Source organism: Balaenoptera physalus (genome assembly GCF_965194825.1).
Source record: "Balaenoptera physalus genome assembly, chromosome: 16".
Lineage (NCBI taxonomy): Eukaryota > Metazoa > Chordata > Mammalia > Artiodactyla > Balaenopteridae > Balaenoptera > Balaenoptera physalus.
Window position 1 is genome coordinate 70,248,227 of NC_138898.1, and position 21,947 is coordinate 70,270,173.

General features: G+C 39.6%; 1 protein-coding gene and 1 long non-coding RNA gene across 5 annotated transcripts in view; both read right to left on the reverse strand.

The window, feature by feature from the left end:
* Positions 1-1,166: 1,166 nt before the first annotated feature.
* The window catches only part of LOC309645629 (acyl-coenzyme A synthetase ACSM1, mitochondrial), a 61,935-nt gene continuing 41,154 nt past the window's right edge, over positions 1,167-21,947 (reverse strand). For all 4 annotated transcript variants that reach the window (XM_082431052.1, XM_082431055.1, XM_082431053.1 and 1 more), the window contains 4 exons: positions 5,398-5,525; positions 4,193-4,292; positions 3,013-3,132; positions 1,167-1,515 (listed from right to left, as the gene is read on the reverse strand). In XM_082431052.1, coding sequence (XP_082287178.1) covers positions 1,429-1,515; positions 3,013-3,132; positions 4,193-4,292; positions 5,398-5,525 — 435 coding nt within the window. In that variant the 3' untranslated portion in view covers positions 1,167-1,428. The remainder of the gene's footprint in view (positions 1,516-3,012; positions 3,133-4,192; positions 4,293-5,397; positions 5,526-21,947) is intronic.
* LOC309645685 lies at positions 10,999-21,946 on the reverse strand. The gene is made up of 2 exons (XR_014255014.1): positions 18,123-21,946; positions 10,999-18,066 (listed from the first exon to the last, which is right to left on the reverse strand). It is a non-coding gene; the product is annotated as an uncharacterized lncRNA (long non-coding RNA).

The window sequence follows — 21,947 nt, forward strand, 5'->3', positions numbered from 1 at the left end:
ATTGTATCTGTGTGTTTGTCTTCTTTTTGTGCCTGTGTGTATGTGCCTGTGTTCTGTGTCTATGTCTCTGCCTACATGTCTGTGTGTGTGTGTGTGTGTGTGTGTGTGTGTGTGTGTGTGTGTGCGCGCATGTATGCACCTCCTTGGGGTGTGTGTGGGTCTGCCCTGGGGGGTTGTCTCACATGGCCCTGAGTATGTGTACTTGTGTGTGTACTTGTGTGTGTGTGTGTTCCCCCCAGGGTGTCCTTGCCTGCGTTGGTCTGTGTGTGAGCTGTCCATGAGCCCGACACCTGAGTCCCCAGGTGAGGCTGGGGTTGATTCTTTGCCTCTGCATCTCCGTGTTTGTGATGTCTGTATATTACCCTGTGAGTGTGTGTATCTGTGCACCTCAGAAGAGGGCAGCTGCAGAGGGGATCTCCCTATAGGTGACCCCCCAGGAATGGGTGAGAAGGAGACAATATGCGTTTCTCTCACCCCCAGGCTCAGCCTCTTCTGCCTCTGCTCCTTCCAGCCTCTGGTGGTTCCATCTCAGGCCGGAAGGATGGATGGAGTGAAGGGTTAGTTCATAGGGCCACAGGCCAGGGGGATCAGAGGGCTCTGGATGGCAGAGGGGATTACACAGTATAAGGAGAGGTGTCTGGGGAGGACTCCGGGCCCCTGGGGAGGGGCTGGGGAACAAAGCTCCTGGGTCCCTGGGAAGGGCTCGAGGAGTCCTGCAGGATTCCTGGGCCCCGAGAGGGCAGGTCCCTCACTCACCTGCACTCGTCCAGGCTGGGACCTGCAAGCAGCAACAGCAGCAGCATTATTGGTGGGAGGAGAGGCAGTGGGTCCACTGGAGGGTGCAGGTGAGGGATGGTGTGGCAGGCAAGTATCGTCACCAAGCTGGGCTGCCCTCCCCTCTTCTCCACTCCCCAGACACCACACTTGCCCTGCCTCCCGCCTCACCCCCAGTTGGGCAGAGGCAAACCAGGCAGGAGCAGACCCCGGGGGCCACATGGACTGTTCCTCCTAGGCCTCTATGTCCTGGTCATTGACTGGGTCCCAGAGTCTCTGGAGCCAGGAAGGAGAATCAGGCCCTGGGGCAATCTCTGATGGGGGCTAGGGGAATTACGAGGGACAGCATTTAGCACTGGATCTTTCGCAGAATAAATGCACAACAGACTCACTGTGGATGCTGAGTCAGTATTTAATTTGCTTCAGCCCCATTCTGAGCGCTCAGCTGGGCAATCTGAAAGGAACAGGGAACTTGGAGGAAGGATAGTGATTGATATTAATTTAAAAGACAAAAATGCTGGAATGTTGACACTATTGGCTCTCTTTCAAGTCAATTCTCTCAGCGTTCCTCTCCTCACCCTCACCATCGTGAGGAAACTGAGGCCGCCAGGCATTTGGTCAATATCACACAGTGGTTTCTGAGTTTATTGCCAATTACATCTGACCAAACTCCTTCTTCCGGAGTTCACTTCTTTTTATCTTGCCAGTGATGGTTTTGGGCAGCTCTGAGACAAACTCCACCTGGTTGAGGATAAAGCAAACACATTCTGACTAAGTTCCCCCGTCATTTTCTATCAACCCTCAGCTCTCCTCCTTTGCCCTCTCCCAGTCCCCCAGACAGGCTGGCGCCATGTGGGGGCCTTAATGGGGTCCACCATTTATGTCAGATTCTCCTCTGACCTCCTGAAGTTGGATGCAGCCCTTTGATATACTTTGACCAGTGAAATATGAGTAGGAGTGAAGTGTGCCTGCAACCTCTAACAGAAAAGTTGGGAGTCACTGAGACAGGCCACCCCCTCTGTCCATCTCTTCTAGGACTCTGGGAGGTACCTACGTGGTGGCTGCTCCTTTATCCTGGTCCCAGGATGAGGGGATGTGGAGCAAAGGCTCCGGGAAAGCTTTGGTGGACAAGTGGCGTGAGCAAGAAAGACACCGTCCTCATTATAATGCACTACAACTTTGGGACTGTTTGTTACCCACAGTAACATGTAGCCCTTCCTGACTGGTACACATCCTCTATTCTACTATCAATAAAGCATCAGATTCTAATGGTATAGCAGCATGAACTCTGTTGTCAGATACACATGGGGTTGAATTCCAGCTTCTATTTACTCTAATCTCAGGCAATTTACTTTGAGTCTCTCAGCCTCAGTTTCCTCTCTGTAGACTGGGATGATTATCTCAGGTTGTGGAGAGGATTAAATGAAATAATAATGCATGTAAAGCACTGAGTCCAGGGCCTGGTACACACAGTAAATGCTCAATAAATGTTAGCTATATAGCTTTATAATATGTATTGATTGTAAACATTCAGACAATGCAGCAAAGTATTACTACAAAAGAAGGAAATTTTAACTTGTTTTTAAACAAATCAGCGCTACGTATGTTCTTTCTTAGCCTGCTTTTTTATCTCAATATTATATTATTGTGATATTTTATGTTAACAATCTGCATCATTATTTTAAATTACAGAATAATATTAAATTCCATGAGTAATTTCATCATTTCTCTATTGCTGCACATTTTTATAGGTTGTACAGAGCATTTAAAACAAATGAAGTTGAACAAAAAATATCAGAATGTATTACATGTTGTTAGGGTAAATATCATTTTGTTCATTTTTGTTTGTTATGTATGTTTATGTGTATTGGGTTGCAATATAGAATGTATTTCTCACGACAAATAATGTTGTTTAATAGTTTGGAAGTTGCTGGTTTGGGTGTCTTTTTCAAATTTTGAAAGATTATAAATAACCTTCTTGGATATCTTTGGGCAATTGTCCGATTTTTTTCTTTAGGTTGACATGCCAGCAATGGATGAGTTTCTGACACAGGATCGAGGTCCATCCGATTCAGTGGGCTCCCTCACACCCCTAAGCTGAAACGCTTCTTCTGCAGAGAAAAATATTAGTGCTCTTGGCTACTTAGGCTTCACCCCAGACACTGCATGAGACTTGAGGCAGTGGAGCCCCCGGAACCACTCACAGGGACCAGACCCCATCCATCTGCTCTCACTCACCTTCCTTGGGTACTTGTATGGGGCTGTCACTGACTTCACATGCTGCTGCAGCTCCTTGGTGAGCTGGTCCCGATCATGCGACAGGAATTTTGGGGTCAGGACAATGAAAGCCTTCACTACCTGCAGTGAAGAAGCAGACTGGAGGCTCAGGGCGAGTGACAACCAAATTATAGTTTAAGGAGTAAATGCTTGGGACTTCCCTGGAGGTCCAGTGGTGAAGACTCTGCGCTCCCACCACAGGGGGTGCGGGTTCGATCCCTAGTCAGGGAACTAAGATCCCGTGTGCCATGCCACACTGCGCGGCCAATAAATAAATAAATAAAAATTTAAAAATAAAGAGTAAATGCTTACTAAATTAATGGGAAAACAAACTGACAGTAGAGCCTTTGGAAATCCCAGGTTCAAATCCCAGTACTTCCAATTTCCACTCTTTGCCTTGGAACATTTCTTAACCTATCTTAATGTCGATCTCCTTCTCTGCGAAATGGGGAGAGGACAGGTTCATTCCTCATCGGGTTTATGTAAAGATTCCATGAGATAATATACATAAAACGTGAAGCCAGTTTAAATGTATTGTTATTCCTATCATTGTTATCATCACCATTTTCACTATTATTGTAGGTAGAGTTCTGTGGGCATTTAATAATAGTTAAGACCTTGTGGGCATTTAATAAATGTTGGTAATTTATTAGTTTCCTATTATTATTTATGTCTTCATTTCATTTCACAGGGACTGTACATAGAAGGTGTTCAATAAACACTTGTTGAATCAAGGATGCATGCTCTGGAGCCAGAGTGCTCAATTTCCCACCACTTATTAGCTGTGTAATCCAGGTTAGTTATTTAACCTCTTTATGCCTCTGTTTCCTTCTCTGCAAAAAGGTATAAAAGGAGTCCTTAATTCACTGTGTTCTGTGAGGATAAAAGAGCTGACACCCAGTAAGAGCTGATGAACTACTAGATGGCAGCAGCAGCAGCATTCACAATCAGCATCGTTCCAGTCACAGATGAGGCCACAGTGCCCCCTGCTGACCACGTCGTGTAAGTGCACATGCACACCAGCCATGCCCTCCCTTCACCCTAGCTCCAAGGCTGGGTAGGCATGGCCTGGAAGTTTTCCCCTCACCTGCCTTCCCAGCCCCACACCCAGCCACGATGACCTCCACGTCCCGTTCCTCACCTCCCCTCGGATCGGGTCGGGGCTGCTCACCACAGCGGACTCAGCCACCGCTGGGTGCTCTGCCAGGGCGTTCTCCACTTCTGCCGGCCCAATGCGGTACCTGCAGGACCAATGGTTCCTTCTGAGCCAATTCCTGGGCGAGGGTGACCCAGGCCCTCAGATCGCATCTTTTGGAGAGACACATCTTCCCTTGGCACGGAGGGTATCTGTCACAGGGCGCCAGAGGCCTGTGTAACGGGACTGAAATGTGAAGTCCTGAACATTCCATGCTAAGGAATACAAGGCTCAGGTGCTCCCCAGGGCTTCTCACCTCTCGACCCCAGGTGAGGGAGGTGAATGCTTCGTCCTCCCAGTGCTCTGGGGCTTGGCTCAAGCTCAAGCAGCTGCCCCTGGCATGAAAACTCTTTAGCTTAACATTTGTACAAATTTTACACCCTATTCTTCACTGTATCAGCATTTGTTTTAGAAACTAAAAAAAACAAACTCAATTTTCCTGAAATTCCCAAGAAAACATGTTATTCTAGTGTAACGTGTCACTTTTTTTCTTTATAAATCATGTAAGAGTTAGGAACAACAGACTTGGAGTCAGACCGCCTTTGTTCAAATCTGGGCCGCACCCTGTACTGTCTTTGAAACTTCAGGCAACGTTTTTCACCAGTCACTGACTCCGTTTCCTCATGTAAAACGGGCATAATCATGGGAATTCCCTGGCGGTCCAGTGGTTAGGGCTACGTGCTCCCACTGCAGGGGGCACGGGTTCAATCCCCGGTCGGGGAACTAAGATCCTGCATGCCGCGCAGTGCGGGCCTCCACACCCACCCCCTCCCCACACCCCCAAAAAATAAAATAAAATAAGATGGGCATAATCACATCTGCCTTACAGCATTGGGAGGTGGATCGTACAAAGCTCTACAGAGAGTACCCTCACATAGAACGTATTCCATACAGGTGAATTTTATTATTGTTGGTGTTATGTGTTTCTGTGACATGTGCTTCATGAGAGGAGCACACAGAATAAGCTCCCTCAACAAATAGGGACCAAAGTAAAGCTTTCCTTCCCAGTGCCTTTAAATTGCATGATGTCTTACTTTGGTTCATATTAGGCTGAGAGTCCGTCACCGAGGCATGAAGGAATGTCTGGGCGTGCTACCTCCCACCAGGCTCGTGAGGGTGGCACCTTCCGGCTCAGGGTCAGCCACACCTACCCGGAGGCATTGATGACATCATCGGCCCTCCCCAGGAACCAGAAGTAGCCCTCCGCATCAACAGTTGCTCTGTCCCCACTGTTGTAAAAGTCCCCACACTCCACTTCGGCTGTCTTCACCGGGTTACTCTGCAAAGAGAAGAACACTCCTCTGTCGAAACAGTGAGTTTAGAGATGATGAGCTACAGCAATGGGCTCGGATCTGGGTTTGAATCCTGCTTCTGGCTCTACCTGGCACCTGGGCAATTTTTATAATCTCTCTGAGTCTACTTTCATTACGTGCAAGCACTCAATGCATGCTACTGGTCGATTAGGGAACAATGTTAAACCAATTTTAAGAACAATTTTCTTAAATTTATTTCATTTATTTATTTTTGGCTGCGTTGGGTCTTCGTTGCTGCACGTGGGCTTTCTATAGTTGCGGCGAGCGGGGGCTACTCTTCGTTGCGGTTCACGGGCTTCTCATTGCGGCGGTTTCTGTTGTTGCCGCAATGTAGGGACCAAAGTAAAGTTTTGACCAAACTTTACTTTGACCAAAGTAAAGTAAAGAGCACGGGCTCTAGGTGTGTGAGCTTCAGTAGTTGCGGCACGTGGGCTCAATAGTTGTGGCTCACGGGCTGTAGAGTGCAGGCTCAGTAGCTGTGGGACACAGGCTTAGCTGCTCCGCGGCATGTGGGATCTTCCCGGACCAGGGATTGAACCTGTGTCCCCTGCATTCTCAGGCGGACTCTCAACCACTGTACTACCAGGGAAGTCCCCAGAACAATTTTTAGAAATAACAACTCACTTCTGTGTGCCACTCCAGTAAAATAAAATTTCCGCTAGAGCATAACTCTATTTTATTCACTGTTATAAGCTCTGCATTTACACAGTGGCTGGACAGACGGGAGGGGTCAATAAACGTTTGCTGAATGAATTTTCTTCCCAAAATATTACCTCATTTGAGCCTCACAGAAAGCCTATGAAGCTGGTAGTTTTCATTAAACTTTTAAGATAATTGTATATTTGCATGCAGTTATAAGAAATAATACAGAGAGATCTCATGTACCCTCTACCTAGTTTCTCCCAATGGTAACATCTTGCAAAAATAATGCTCACTATCATAACCAGGATATTGACATTGATACCATCCACCAATCTTACTCAGGTTTCCCCAGTTTTTTCTTGTACTCATGTGTGTGTGTGAGTGTATCTAGTTCTATGCCATTTTGTCACATGTGTAGGTCCATGTGTCTACCACCAGAGTCAAGGTACAGAACAGTCCCTTCATCACCAGGATCTCTCACGTTGCTTTTATATCCACATCCACTTCTCTCCTCTCCCTTCTTCCTCCTCCCTTCCCATACCTAACCCCTTGGCAATGACTAACCTATTCTCCATTTTTGTAATTTTGTCATTTTAATAATGTTACATAAACGGAATTATATAGTATATAACCTTTGGGACTGGCTCTTTTTTTAAACTCAGTATCATTCTCTGGGGATCCATTCACATTGTTGTGTTCATCAACAGTTTGATCATATTTATTGCTGAACAGTATCTCACATTACACATGAGACACAGTTTAAACATTCACCCACTGAAGGGCATCTAGGTAGTTTCATTTTTAACTATTATGCATAAAGCTGCTGTGAACCTTACAGATTTGTGTGAGGCTGGCATTTTTTAGCCCATTTTACAGAAGAGGAAACTGATGTTCAAGGAGGCACAATAACTCACTGAAAGTCACTCAGCTGGGCAGTGGGAGGGTTGGCATTTGAATTTACAGCCTATGCATGTGACCACTAAGCACTGTGTTGGGATTTTTCTTCTTCTGGAACATGGAATAATTTTAAGAGGTTTCAGAAAAAAAATCTTTAAACATTAAATTGCATCCTTTTTTACAGTCCCGTCCAATTGGTCTGATGATATTGAGATTCTCTGACATATTTTTAAAAGCTCTGGAACTACCAAGAGTAAGATAAGTTTCCATTTCAGAGCATTTTTGCCTTTAATTTTTCATTTTTATACAGTTTTAAAGGTAACTTTCCATTTAGAGTTTTACACCATTTCAGAACTTTTAGTGAAAATAGAAGTTAGCTAGAATTTAAGAAAATGTTTTGTGTGTATTATAGTTATGGTTATAATTGCCTCCTGTTTTTGGCAAGAGATACTGTTTTCCACTTGTGATAGCAGATCAAATTCTTTTTTAAACAAATGCTTTAAAGTAATAATTGGATTTAAAGTGAAAAATAATGTAAGTAATAATATAGATGGTGCATGGATATGGCAAAAAATAGTTGACGTGGAATTCAATGACTGAAATTTAGGAGACACCACACCAAAGGGTACAGAAAAAGTCCCACCCCCAATTCATGTACCATTTGAACTGCTGTCCATCTCAGTGTACTGTGGTACAGTTGACCTGACACATCCCTGTGGACAGGTCTTCCCTGAAGGAAATGAAACTTGATGTCAATCATCTCAAGTAGGGTCAGAGATTGGAACCTTGCAGATGGGACTCCCACACCCAGGGAAGGAATTCCTTTGTCTCTCTGGGCCTGAACTTCTTGGAAGTAGATTCTCAGAGCCATTGAAAAGCTCCTGAATGGTAGGAGAATAGTATCACATCTACCACACAGAGATGGTCAGAGTCTATAGAGGCACCAAAGTGAGTTCTTCACCTTGACTACTTTTAAAAAGTGCTACTGGTGGGTGATGTCAAAAAAACATGGCATATGAGGAAGATTTAAGGTCTCATTTCACCCAAAAAACCACAAAAAAAGTACAAGAAGTTGAATTGACTATGTACGACATCTGGGAAAGAGTCAAAGGCTTAAAACAACCTTATAAATACCCAATCAAGAAAAAGTCATCTTAAAAATGGTAGAAAAGCTTTGTGACATTTTATTCACCCTTGCTCCCCTGTCCTGCATGGCAGTTTTGGTCTTGAGCAGATGGCAGCCCAGTTCCCGGTCCCCCGGCTCCAACCAGAGAGAGCAGAGAAGATCTCATTTGCAAATTATCGTACACACCTGTTGTAACCTGTTCCGGGATAATTGGAGGACTGGTGCAAGGCACCCAGTTCATGTAACTCAGAATATAAGTGGGAAAAGCAATAGGCACTGTTCATAGAAGCTACCTGGAAGACTACAAAACTAAAAGATGCCTGAGGTAAGAAATTATGGGTGGAGATATACAATAGATCATCAAGGTCTGGAGGAGAAGCTGGGGTGAGATTCTTTCGAGAAATTAGGATATTCAAGACAGCTGTGCACATGGTGGTATTTAGAAAATTATGCACATACCTGAGCAAGACATGTGCTCACAAGAGTCCTAAGAAGACCTTAAGCTTTCACCTCAGACTGATCTCTAGGCTCAGAGCAAGCCTAGCTAAGTGGTGAAGGAGTACCCCAGCACAGACCTAAATTGTACTTTGGTTGTTCTCTCCTTTTTGTTGTTATTGGTATTTTTGTTTGTTTGACCTCTTAGCACTCAAGAAAATCTCTGTCAAAACATCAGCTGAACATGAGCTAAACGATCAGAAGCTTCAGTGTGATCACACATGGCAAATAATTGTCTTTGCAAGAAGAGTTTGGAAACGTCTCAAAAGAAACATACTATTATAGGCTTCAATGGTCAACAAAACAAAACAATAACAACAAAACCCCAGCAACCCCAACCCCCAGGGAAGCAGGAGAATCTGATTTCCAGAGCTACCACATTGTAATAGTGAGAGGACCAATATTCAACTAAAAATTACAAGACATACAATGAAACAGAAATCATGCCTCAGGACTTCCCTGGTGGTCCAGTAGTAAAGAATCCACCTTCCAATGCAGGGGAAATGGGTTCGATCCTTGGTCAGGGAACTAAGATCCCACATGCCGTGGGGCAACTAAGCCCGCGTGCCACAACTACTACGCACGTTTGCCTCAACTAGGCAGCACGCATGCTGCAAACTACAGAGCCCACGCACTCTGGAGCCTGTGCACCACAACTAGAGAGAGAAAATCCACATGCCACAACTAGAGAGAAGCCCACATGCTGCAACAAAAGATCCGGCATGCCGAAACAAAGATCCTGTGTATCACAACTAAGACCCGACACAGCCAAAAGTAAAAAATAAATAAATATTTTTTAAAAATCATGCCTCATTCAAAGGAATGAAATTAATTGACAGAACCCATCCCTGAGGAAGTCCAGACATAAGACTTACTAGACAAACAGTTTAAATCAAGTTTGTTAAATGTGGTCACAGAAGTAAAGGAAGAAATGGACAAAGCACTACAAGAAGTCAGAAAAATGACATGTGGACAAAATGAGAATATCAACAAAGAGATGGAAATTATGTAAAGGCACCAAACAGACGTTATAGAAAAGTGCAATAACTAAAACAAAAAATTCACTAAAGTGTTTGGCAGCAGTTTAAAACAGGAATAAGAAAGAATCAGAGAGTTGAAGACAGAACAATAGAATTTATTGGGTCTGAGGAGCAAAAAGGAAAAAAATGAGGAAAAGCAAACAGAGCCTAATGGACTTGCATGACACCATCAAGCAGACAAACATGTGCATTATGAGAGAAGGAAATGAAACAGAGAAAGGGACAGGAATATTATTTGAAGATATAAGGGGCAAAGTCTTCTCAAATGTAATGAAACACATGAATTTACAAATACAAGAAGTTCAAAGAAATCCAATAAGATAATCCCGAGAGACCCACACCAGGATACATAAACATCAAAATATTGGAAGCCAAATGGAATCTTGAAAACAGCAAGAGAAGTGACTCATCACATAAAAGGATCCTCAGTAAGATTATCAGCTGATTCTCATAGGAAACCTTGAAGGCCAGAGGTGGTGGGATTACATATTTAAAGTGTTGAAAGAAAAAAACTGTCAATCAAGACTTCTCTATCCTGCCTTCAAAACACTCCTTAAAAATGAGGGAGAAATTAAGATATTTTCAGGTAAAAGCTGAGGGAGTTCATTACCACTAAACCTGCCCTAGCAGATATGGTAAAGGGATTCCTACAGGTTAAAATGAAAAGACTCTAGACATGTGTCAAATCCATATAAAGATATCTTCAGAAAAGGTAAGTGTGTGGGCAACTGTAAAAGCCAATATTACTGTAATTTTGATTTGTGACTCCACTTTTAATTTTCTATAGTTTTTTTTTTAATTTATAAAAAAAATTCTAAGTGTATATTTTTGGGTACACAGTGTACAAAGATATAATATATGGCATCAGTATCAGAAAGAGGGGACAAAGCTCTATAGAAGTAGAGTTTCTTGTTTTTGTTTCTTTTACTGCTTACATGTGTTTAATGAGGTAGCATTGGTTTATAGCATCATATGTTTCATGCATACATTATAATTTGACTTCTTTATACACTACAGCATGCTCACCACCAAAACTCTAGTTTCCATCCTTCACCATACAATTGACCCTCTTTACCCACTTTGCCCTCCAACCCCCATCCTCTCTGATAACCATTAATATGTTCTCCATATCTATGCATTTGCTTTTGTTTTGTTTGTTTGTTTTTTTAATATTCCACATATGAGTGAAATCACAGGTATTTGTCCTTCTCTGTTTTGTTGATGGTTTCCTTTGCTGTGCAGAAGCTTTTTAGTTTGGTGTAGTCCCAGTTTACTTTTCTTTTTGGTGCCCTTGCCTGAGGCGACATAGCCAAAAATATATTGCTAAGACCAATGTCAAAGCACACACTGCCTATGTTTTCTTCTAGGAGTTTTATGGTTTTAGGTCTTACATTCAAGTTTTTAATCCATTTTGAGTTAATTTTTGTGTATGATGTAAGATAGTGGTCTAGTTTCACTCTTTTGTGTGTGGCTGTCCAGCTTTCCCAACACCATTTATTAAAGAGACTTTCTTTTCTCCATTGTAGATTCTTGGCTCCCTTGTCATAAATTTGTTGTCCATATATGTGTGAGTTTATTTCTGGGCTCTCAACTATTTCCACTGATCTATGTGTCTGTTTTTCTGCCAAATTATTCTGAATAGTATAACTTTGTAGTATGATTTGAAATCAGCAGGTGTGATACCTCCCACTTTGTTCTGTTTTCTCAGTCAGGATTGCTTTGGCTACATGGGGTCTTTTGTGGTTCCAGACAAATTTAGAATTTTTTGTTCTATTTCTGTGAAAAATGTTATTGTGATTTTGATATGGATTGCACTGAATCTGCAGATTACTTTAGGTAAAATGAACATTTTAACAATGTTAATCCTTCCAATGCATGAGCATGAACTAGTTTTCCATTTCTTTGCTTCTTCTCCAATTTCTTTCAACAATGTCTTATAGTTTTTAGTGTACAGGCCTTCCACATCCTTAGTTAAATTTATTCCTAAGGATTTTATTCTACTTGTTGTGATTGTAAATGGGATTTTTTTCTTAATGTATTCTTCTGCTAGTTCATTGTTATTGTATATAAATGCAACAGATTTTTGTATACTGATTTTGTACCCTGCAACTTTCCTCTTTTCATTTATTACTTCCAATAGTTTTTGGTGGAGTCTTTAGGGTTTTCTACATATAAAATCATGTCATCTGCAAATAAGGTGACAAGCAAACTTTGTCACCTTTCCAATTTGGATGCCTTTTATTTCTTTTTCTTGCCTAACGGCTGTGGTTACAACTTCCAATACTATGTTGAATAAGAGGGGCGAGGATGCTCATCCTTGTCTTCTTCCTGATTTTAGAGGGATGGCTTTCAGTGTCTCACTGTTGAGTATGGTTTTAGTTGTGGGTTTGTCATAAATGGGCTTTATTATGTTGAGGTATATTCCTTCCATACCCACTTTATTGAGAGTTATTTTTTATCATAAATGGATGTTAAACATTGTCAAATGATTTTTCTGCAACTGTAGAGATAATCATATGATTTTTATTCTTTGTTTTGTTAATGTGATGTACCACGTTGCTTGATTTGCATATATTGAGCCATCCTTGGATCCCTGTAATAAGTCCCACTCCATCATGGCGTATAATCCTTTTAATGTATTGTTGTATTAGGTTTGCTAATATTTTGTTGATAACTTTTGCATCTATGTTCATCAGAGATATTGGCTTACAATTTTCTTTTTCGTGTGTGTTATCCTTGTCTGGTTTGGTATCAGTCTAATGTTGGCCTTGTAAAATGAGTTAGGGAACAGTCTTTCCTCTTCAATGTTTTGGAATAGTTTCAATCTGATAGGTATTAAATCTTCTTTGAACGTTTGGTAGAATTCACCAGTGAAGCCATCTGGCTTTCTGGGAGGTTTTCAACTACTGTTTCAATCTCCTTAATGTTTATCAGTCTATCCAGATTTTCTGTTTCTTCATGATTCAATCTTAGAAGGTTGCATGATTCTAAGAATGTTTCCATTTATTCTAGGTTGTCCATTTTTTGTTCATAATGTTCTCACAATCTTTTGTATTTCTGTAGTATCGTTATTACACCTCTTTTGTTTTTTATTTTATTTATCAGTGCCTTCTCTCTTTTTTTCTGTGAGTTGAGCTACAGGTTTGTCAATTTTGTTTATCTTGCAAAGAACCAGCTTTCTTTCATTGATCTTTTCTATGGTCTTTTAAGTCTCTATTGTATTTGTTTCTGCTCTCATTTTTATTTCCTTCCTTCTACTGACTTTGGGCTTCACCTGTTCTTTTTCTAGTTCCTTTAAGTGTAAGGTTAAATTGTTTGAGACTTTTTTTGTTTCTTGACGTAGGCCTGTATCACTATAAACTTCCCTCTTAGTACCACTTTTGCTGTAACCCACAGATTTTGGTATGTTATACTTTCATTTTTATTTGTCTTAAGGTATTTTAAATTTTTTCCTTTAATTTCTCCATTGACACAGTAGTTGTTCAGTACCATGTTGTTTAGTCTCCACATATCTGTGACTTTTCTAGCTTCCTTCTTGTAGTTGATTTCTAGTTTCATACCATTATATTCAGAAAAGATGCTTGAAAGGATTTCAGGGTTCTTAAATTTATTGAGACTTATTTTGTGTCCAAACACATGGCCTAACCTTGAGAATGTTCCATGTGCGCTTGAGAAGAATGTGTAGTCTGCTGCTTTTGCACAGAATGTTCTATATAAATCTATTCAGTACATTTGGTCTAATGTTTTATTTAAGGCCAATGCTTCCTTGTTGACTTTTTGTCTAAATGATCTATCCATTAATGGAAGTGGAGTGTTAAAGTCCCCTACTATTATTGTGCTGCCATCAATTTCTCCCTTTAGGTCTGTTAATAACCGCTTTATATACTTTAGGTGCTCCTACGTTAGGTGTATACAGTCGTTGGTTCTAGGAACCCCTGCAGATACCAAAATTTGAGGATGCTCAAGTCTCTTATAATTTGCATATAATGTACAAACAATTTCCTGTAACGTTTATATCATCTCTAGATTACTTATAATACCTAATACAATGTAAATGCTATGCAAATAGTTGCTGGCACACAACAGATTTAGATTTGCTTTTTGCTTCTCTGGAATTGTGTTCTGAATTTTTTTTGATCAGCAGTTAGTTGAATCAGTGGATGTAAAACCTGCAGATCTGGATGGTTGGCTGTATATATGTTAATAAATATCATATATTCTTGAAGGATTATCTCCTTTATTATTATGTAATGTTCATCTTTTGCTCTTCTTACCTTTCTTGGCTTGAAGTCTATTTTGTCTGTTATGAATATAGCTACACCCACTTGTTTTGGCTGCCCTTTGCTTGGAGTATCATCTCGCATCCCTTCACTCAGAGTCTATTTTGTTTTTAGAGCTGAGATGAGTCTCCTGGGGGCAGAATATAGTTGGATCTTGTTTTTTAATCCATCCAGCCACTGTGTCTCTTTTGATTGGTGACTTTAATCCATTGGCATTTAGGGTGATCACTGATGATATATGAGGACTTAGTTCTGCCATTTTATCTTTTGTTTTCTGGTTGCTCTGCATTGCCACTTTTTTGTTGTTGTTTGTTTTTGGGTTTTTTGGGGTTTGGTTTGGTTTTTTTCCTTCTGTTTCTTTCTGCCATTTTAGTTTGGTGGTTTTCTATGTTGTTTTTCTCAGCTTATTCTTTTTTTATGTTTTGTTTTGTGGTTACCATGAGGTTTGTATAAAATGTCTCATAAATAAAATAGCCCTTTTTCTGTATATAACATCTTACCTCATTTGCCTATACAGGTTCCATCGTTTTCCTCTTCCCCTTTTATATTTGTGTGTGTGTACCTCATATTATCTTCTTTTATACTGTAAGTTTGTTACCAGATTGAAGTACCTTAGTTATTTTTACTGCTTTTCCCCCTTTTATGCTATAACTGTTTAACAACTTATATAGAGTTGCAATTTTCTGATTCGATCTATTTACTCAAAGTTTTGTGTACTTTTGTCTTTTCATTTTGGTAGAAGAGCTCCTTTCAACATTTCTTGTAAGGCAGGTTTAGTGGCGATAAACTTCCTCAGCTTTTGTTTGTCAGGGAAAACCTTTATTTCTCCTTCATACCTGAAGGATAACTTTTCTGGTTAGAAGAGTCTTGGCTGACAGTTTTTATCTTTCAACATTTGAATATGTCATTTCACTCTCTCTTGGCCTGTAGTTTCTGCTGAGAAATCTGCTGATAGGCTAATGTGAGTACCTTTGAAGGATAATGTCTTTTTTCCCCACTGCCTTTAAAATTCTTTTTTTATCATTGATTTTGATAGCTTAATATAATGTGCCTTGGAGAAGGTCTGTTTGCATTGAGATAATTAGGTGTTCTATTAGCTTGTGGAGTCATACATCCAGTTCCTTCTCCTGGTTTGGGTAGTTCTCAGCTATTATTTCTTATTTATTTATATGCTCTCTGATCTCATCTTCTCTCCTCCTTCTGGAATACCCATTATCCTTATGTTGCCTTTTCTAATGGAGTCTGATGAGTTTCTTCATTTTTTAAAAACCGTATTTCTCTCTCCTACCTGAATCATTTCTAGATTTCTATCTTTGAGCTCACTAATTCTCCTTTCCATATGGTCTGCTCTATTTCCAATGGTTTCTAGTACATTTTTTATCTCATGTTATTGAGTTCTTCAGCTCCAGAATTTGTTTGTTTCTCTTTAGGGTAACCAATCTCTTTTGTAAAGTATTCCTCTGTTCATCAACTTTATTCCTGAGCTCATTGAATTGCTTTTCTGAGTTTTCTTGTAGCTCATTGAGTTTCTTCATGATAGCTATATTGAATTCTCCATCAGTTAAAGCACGCTCTTCTGTGATTTTCAGTTTGGTTTCTGGAGAATTATCATTTTTTTTTTGGGACACTGCATTGCTATCGTTTTTCATGGTGCTTGATGAGATGTTCCTGTGCCAGTGCATTTAAGTATCCAACACCTTTCTTAAGAGATAAAGTTTTGCTTACTTTGTTTCTAACAAACCAACAATTGGTAACTAGAGGTGTTTCCTTTGTTTTTAAGTAGGTGGCAGTATAGTACAAGTTTTTGGTTTCCCTTTCCAGAGCTGCCTCTTGCGGTGTTTGAGAATCTGCACTTTCCATCTTCCATTATCTCTGTGCAAGGTGTGGCCCCATGCCCTCATAATTGCTTCTTGTGCCCCTGGGGTCACTGGTGCCTTGCTGTTGCTAGTGTCACTTCTGTTGCTGGCATCACCATCAGGAGCACTGGTATGGCAGAAGCTTCTGCTGTGTCTCGGGTTGCCTAGGTTGCAGCCACTGCTGCCCCAGTGGGGGAAGTTGGACGGAGGGGTTGAAGCTGGGGTCAGGGGTTGTCAAGTTCATGGGCCCCACCACCACAAGCAGGGGTCTGGAGTTTCATGTGCTCCTGTGCCTGAAGGGACTGGGGTCATGGGGCTCACTTCTACTGCTGCCCAGTTCTCTGTGGCCATGGGCACTGCTGCAGTTGGAAGCCAGAGTCATGTGTGTCACCTTCACTGCTGCTACTGGATTCTCTGGGGCTGTGGCTCACCCATGATAGCCAGGAGGCCAGTATCGGGGGCCCTGGTTCTGCCTCCTTTATGTGTTCCAACCCACCCACCTTCAGATTACAGATGTATAGCTCTCTCTTGTGTCCTGGTGTGTTGAGCAGAGGAACCGGTGTTGAGTTATGGATGTTTTACTAGTTGTAGATTAAAGGAGAGAGATAAAGGGATTGTCTTACACCACCATAATGCTTAGAAGTAGAGCTTTTGTATGTACTTGAAGCTAATTTGGTATCAATACAAATTAGATTGTTATAATTTTAGGATGTTATATGTAATCCCCATAGTAACCATGAAGAAAATATCTAAGGAATATAAACCAAAGGAAATTAGAAGAGAAGCAAAATGTGTCACTACAAAATATCAACTAAACACCAAAGAATGCAGTAGTGGAGGAAATGAGGGAAAAAAGCATTAAGACATACAGAAGATGAATAGCAAAATGGCATATGTAAGTCTTTCCTTATCAATAATTACTTTAAATGTAAATGGATGAAACTCTCCAATCCAAAGGCAGAGATTTGCAGAACAGATGATAAAACATGATCCAACTCTACACTGTCTATAAGCAACTCATTTCAGATTCAAAGAAACAAAGTAGGTTGAAAAGATGGAAAAAGATAATCCCTACAAATAGGAGTCAAAAGAGAGCTAGGGTGGCTATATAATAATATCAGAAAAAATAAACTTGAAGTTGAAAACTGGTATGAGTGAAAAAAAAAGGACATTATATATTGAACAAAAGATTAATTCACTGAGACTATATAACATTCAGAAACGTATATGCACCTAACAGCATAGTGCCAAAATATATGACGCAAACACTGACAGAATTAAAGGGAGAAATCAAAACTCCAAATTATATAAAATAAACATTGATGGAATGGAAGGGAGAAATACACAGTTCTACAATAACACTTGGAGAGTTCAATATATTACTTTCAATAATGGATAGAACAACCAGAAAGAAGGTCAATAATGAAGTGGAAGACTTGACTAACACTACACACCAATTGGCTCTGACCCATATATAAAATACCCTGCCTAAGAACAACAGAACATACATTTTTCTCAAATGTACATGGAACATTCTACAGGATGGGCCACAAAATATGCCACAAAACAAAGATTAGTACATTTTAGAAGATTGAAATAATACAAGGTATCTTATCTGATCACATAGAATGAAATTAAAAATTAACAACAAAAAGAAAAGTGAGAAATTCACAAATATGTAGAAAATTAAGCAATACAGTCTTAAACAACCAATAAGTCAAAAATGAAATCACAGGGGAAATTAGAAATTACATTGAGATAAATAACAACCAAACTATAACATACCAAAGCTTGTGATTGTAACAAAAGCAGTGTTGCTTTGGAATTTCAAACACCTACATTAGGAAAAAAAAATCTCACGTCAATAACGTAACACCTTAAGTAACAAGAAAGAGGAGAGCAAACTAAATCCAAAGCTAGCAAAGGAAGGAAATAAGTTTGGATCTAAGAATAATAAAATAGAGACTAGGAAAACAATAGAGAGAACAAATAAAGCCAAAAGTTGGTTCTTTGATAAGATCAAAAATTGACAAATTTTTAGCTATATTGATTAAGAAAAAAAGAGATGATTCAAATTATTAAAATCGGAAATGCAAGAGGAGATATTACTAGCAATTTTACATTCCCAAAAAAGAAAAGTTTATAAGAGAACACTATGAACAATTATACACCTAAAGACTGGATAATTTAGATGAAAGAGGCAAATTTCTAGAAACACATAATCTACCAAAAATGAATCATGAAGAAATAAAAAATCTGAATAGAACTATAACTAGTAAGGAGATTGAATCAGTAATCAACCCTCTCATCCCTCCCCACCCTGAAAAGAAAGCCCCAGACCTGATGGCTTCATTGGTGAATTCTCCCGAACATTTAAAGAAGAATTAATACCAATTATTCTCAAGCTCTTCCAAAAAATTGAAGAGGAGGGACATATTCCTTAACTCAATCTATGAGGTCAACATTACTCTGACACCAAATCCAGACAAAGATACTACAAGAAAAGAACACTACAGACCCTTATGAATAATTAGGGCAAAATTCTCAGCAAAATGTTAGCAAACAGATTTCAGCAACATATTAAAAGGATTATATACCATGTCCAAGTGGGATTTATTCCTGGTTCAACATATGAAAGTCAATCAATGTAATGACCCATGCTAATAGAATGAAAGTCGGGGCTGGGGGACCACATATCTATTCAATTGATGCAGAGAAAGCGTTTAACAAAATTCAATACCCTTTCATGATAAAAACACTTGTTTATTTAATAAACTAGGAATAGAAGGAAACATCCTCAACATGAAAAAGGCCATATATTAAAAAAAAGCATAGCTAACATCATTCTCACTGGTAAAAGACTGAAAGATTTTCTCTTAAGATCAGGAACAAGACAGGAGAGCCTGATCTCACCATTTCTACTCGACAAAGTATTGGAAGTTTACCCAGATCAATTAGGCAACAAAAAGAAATGAGGCACCAAAATGAAACAGAATTAAAACTAGATCTGTTCACAGATAACATGATCTTACATGTACAAAACCCTAAAAAACTTTCTCACACACACACAAATTGTTAGAGCTAATAAAGGAATTCAGCAAAGTTATAGGAAAGAAAATCAATGCACAAAACTTAAGGTGCAGTTCTATACTTTAACAATTAACAATCCAAAAAGGAAATTAAGAAAACATCAATAAGAATACAATACTAAGGATAAATTTAGTATAGAGGGTGAAAGACTTGTACACTGAAGATTAAAAATCACTGCTGAAAAAGAGAAAGAAGACATAAATAAATGGAAAAGCATCCCATATTCATTGATTTGAGACAATATTAAGGTGACAATGCTGTGCAACATTATCTACAGATTCAGTGCAATCCCTATCAAAATTTCAATGGTGTTTTTTTGCAGACATAGAAAAACCCATCCTAAAATTCACATAAAATCTCAAGGGATCCCAAAATGCAAACACAACCTTTAGAAAGGAGAAAAAAGTTGGAGGACTTACACTCCTGATTTCAGAAACTTACTTCAAAGCTATAGCAATCAAAACAATGTGATACGTTCATAAAAAGAGACATACAGACCACTGGAATAGCATAGAGAACCCAAAAAGTAACCCTCACATATACTGTCAATTGATTTTAGGCAAGGGTGCCTAGACCATTCAGTGGGAAAGAGAGTCTTTTTAACAAACGGTGCTCGGAAACTTGGATGTCCACATGCAAAAGAATGAAGTTACCTTATATCATACACAAAAATTAATTCAAAATGGATCAAAAACTTAAATGTAAGAGCTGAGCTTATGAAACTCTTGGAAGAAAACACAGAGGAAAATCTTGCCTTGGATTTCACAGTGATTTATTGAATATGACACCAAAAGCACAGGAAATAAAAGAAAAAGTATTGAATAGATAAAATGTTCTTCACCAAATTTAAAAACTTTGTATGTCATAGGATACTATCAAGAAAGTGAAAAGACAACCCACTGAATGGGAGAAAATAATTGCAAAGCATATAATTTGCATATCTGATAAGGTATTAATATCCAGCCTACGTAAAGAACTCTTACAACTTAGAAAAAACAACAGAAAAATGAACAACCCAATTAAAAATGGGCAAAGAACTTGAATAGACAATTCTTCGAAGATATACAAATGGTCAATAAGAACATGAAAAGATGCTAGTCATTAGAGAAATGTCAATCAAAACCACAATGAGTTTGAACCCATTAGAATGGCCATTATTAAAAATAAACTGAAAATAGCAAGTGTATGTAAGGATATGGAGAAATGAAAACACTTGTGCATGTGGAAAACATGTATGGCCATTCCTCAAAAAGTTAAACAGAATTACCATATGATCTAGCAATTCCATTTCTGGGTATATAACCAAAAGAAGGGAAAGCAGGGACCCAAACAGTTACTTGCACAATCAGTGTTCATAGCAGCATTATTCACAAAGGCCAAAAGGTGGAAACAACGCAAATGTCCATCAAAACTTGGTATATACATACAATGGAATATTATTCAGTCTCAAAAAAATGACAGTTTGCTAAAACATGGATGAACCTTGAAAACATTGTGCTAAGTGAAATAAGCCAGACACAAAAGGGCAAATGTTGTATGATTCCACTTATATGAGGTAACTAAAATAGGCAAGTTCTTAAAGACAAAAAGTACCATTAGAGGTTACCAAATGCTGGGGAGATGGGGACTAGGGAGCTATTGTTTAATGGGAACAGAATTTCTTCTGGGGATGGTGAAAATTTTCTGCAGATGCATAGCAGTGATGGTTGTGTAATATTGTAAATTTTACTCAATGCTACTGAACTGTATGCTCAGGAATGGTGAAAAGGGTAAATTTTATATCATATATATATATATATATATATATATATATATATATATATATGCCTCAATAAAAAGAAAATAAAAGAACAGAATATAAGCTAACAAATCTCGATGGAAGAGTGACACGTCTCATTGCCATGAGAACATGTGAAATGAAGGAAATCAGTGTGGCCATATGTGAAGACACCTTTGCAAAATAAAACATGTTATGTACAATTTTTTTTAAGTCATGGCTTTGGACCACCCCAGTTCAATTTAACAGGAATCTCTGTGGTTGGATCCAAGTATTTAAAAAAAAAATTCCCTCAAATGATTCTGACGTACAGGCAGTATTAAGAACTGCTGCTCTATACACCTGTTACTCTGTGTTCATTTTCCCTTTTATCCAACCTTTAAACTGTGCTACTGAGAATTAAGGCTAAGGCTTGCAGGATTGCTTCTGGACAATAGTACCCCAGAGGGACAGGACCCCACCCACCCACCCAAGGCCATAGTGTGAGCACAACAGTGACACCAGTGGCTGTGACTTTGTAGAAAGGAGATGGAGTCTGAGATCAATTTCAGGGTCTGTCTACCCTTCTACAGTCCATCTTGGAAGCTGAGGATTTCCTCTTAGTGGCCACTGCTAGCTAGGGTTTGTCTGATGAAGAGTTATAGCAGGTTTCCTTATAGTCTATTGTAGGTTTCTGTAGTCCCTGGATTTCTCATTTAGAGTTTGGGGTCCAAAACACACCACTTTGAATCCTAGACCTGTCATTTATTTGACATGGGAAAGACATGTAAAGCTTCCAATCTGCAGTTTCTTCCTCTTTAAAGTGGGGATAATAGCGCCCCTGGAGGCTCAGCGAGATGAATAGATTTGTTTGCACCCTGTTGGTAAGTGGGGTGGTATGATGTGAACCGAGTCAAAGCCAGCATTCTTAACCACAAGAGATCACTGCACCCCAAGTCTGGTGGTTCTGAAGCCAGGATGTTTTCTACCCCAACAGTCAGCCTATAAGTGCCAGATGGGTTATGACAGAAAGGGATGTGGGAACACACTATGAGCTTTGAGATTAATTAGAACAGGTTTCATTGACTTGGAATGAATAAAGGAAGAAGGAAGAAGTCTCAGGAGGCAGAGTTGAGTCCAGTCCCTTACACACTTACACAGCTCCCTGCAAGGATTCTTGGGCCTGTATGGGGGCAGGTGCTGTGT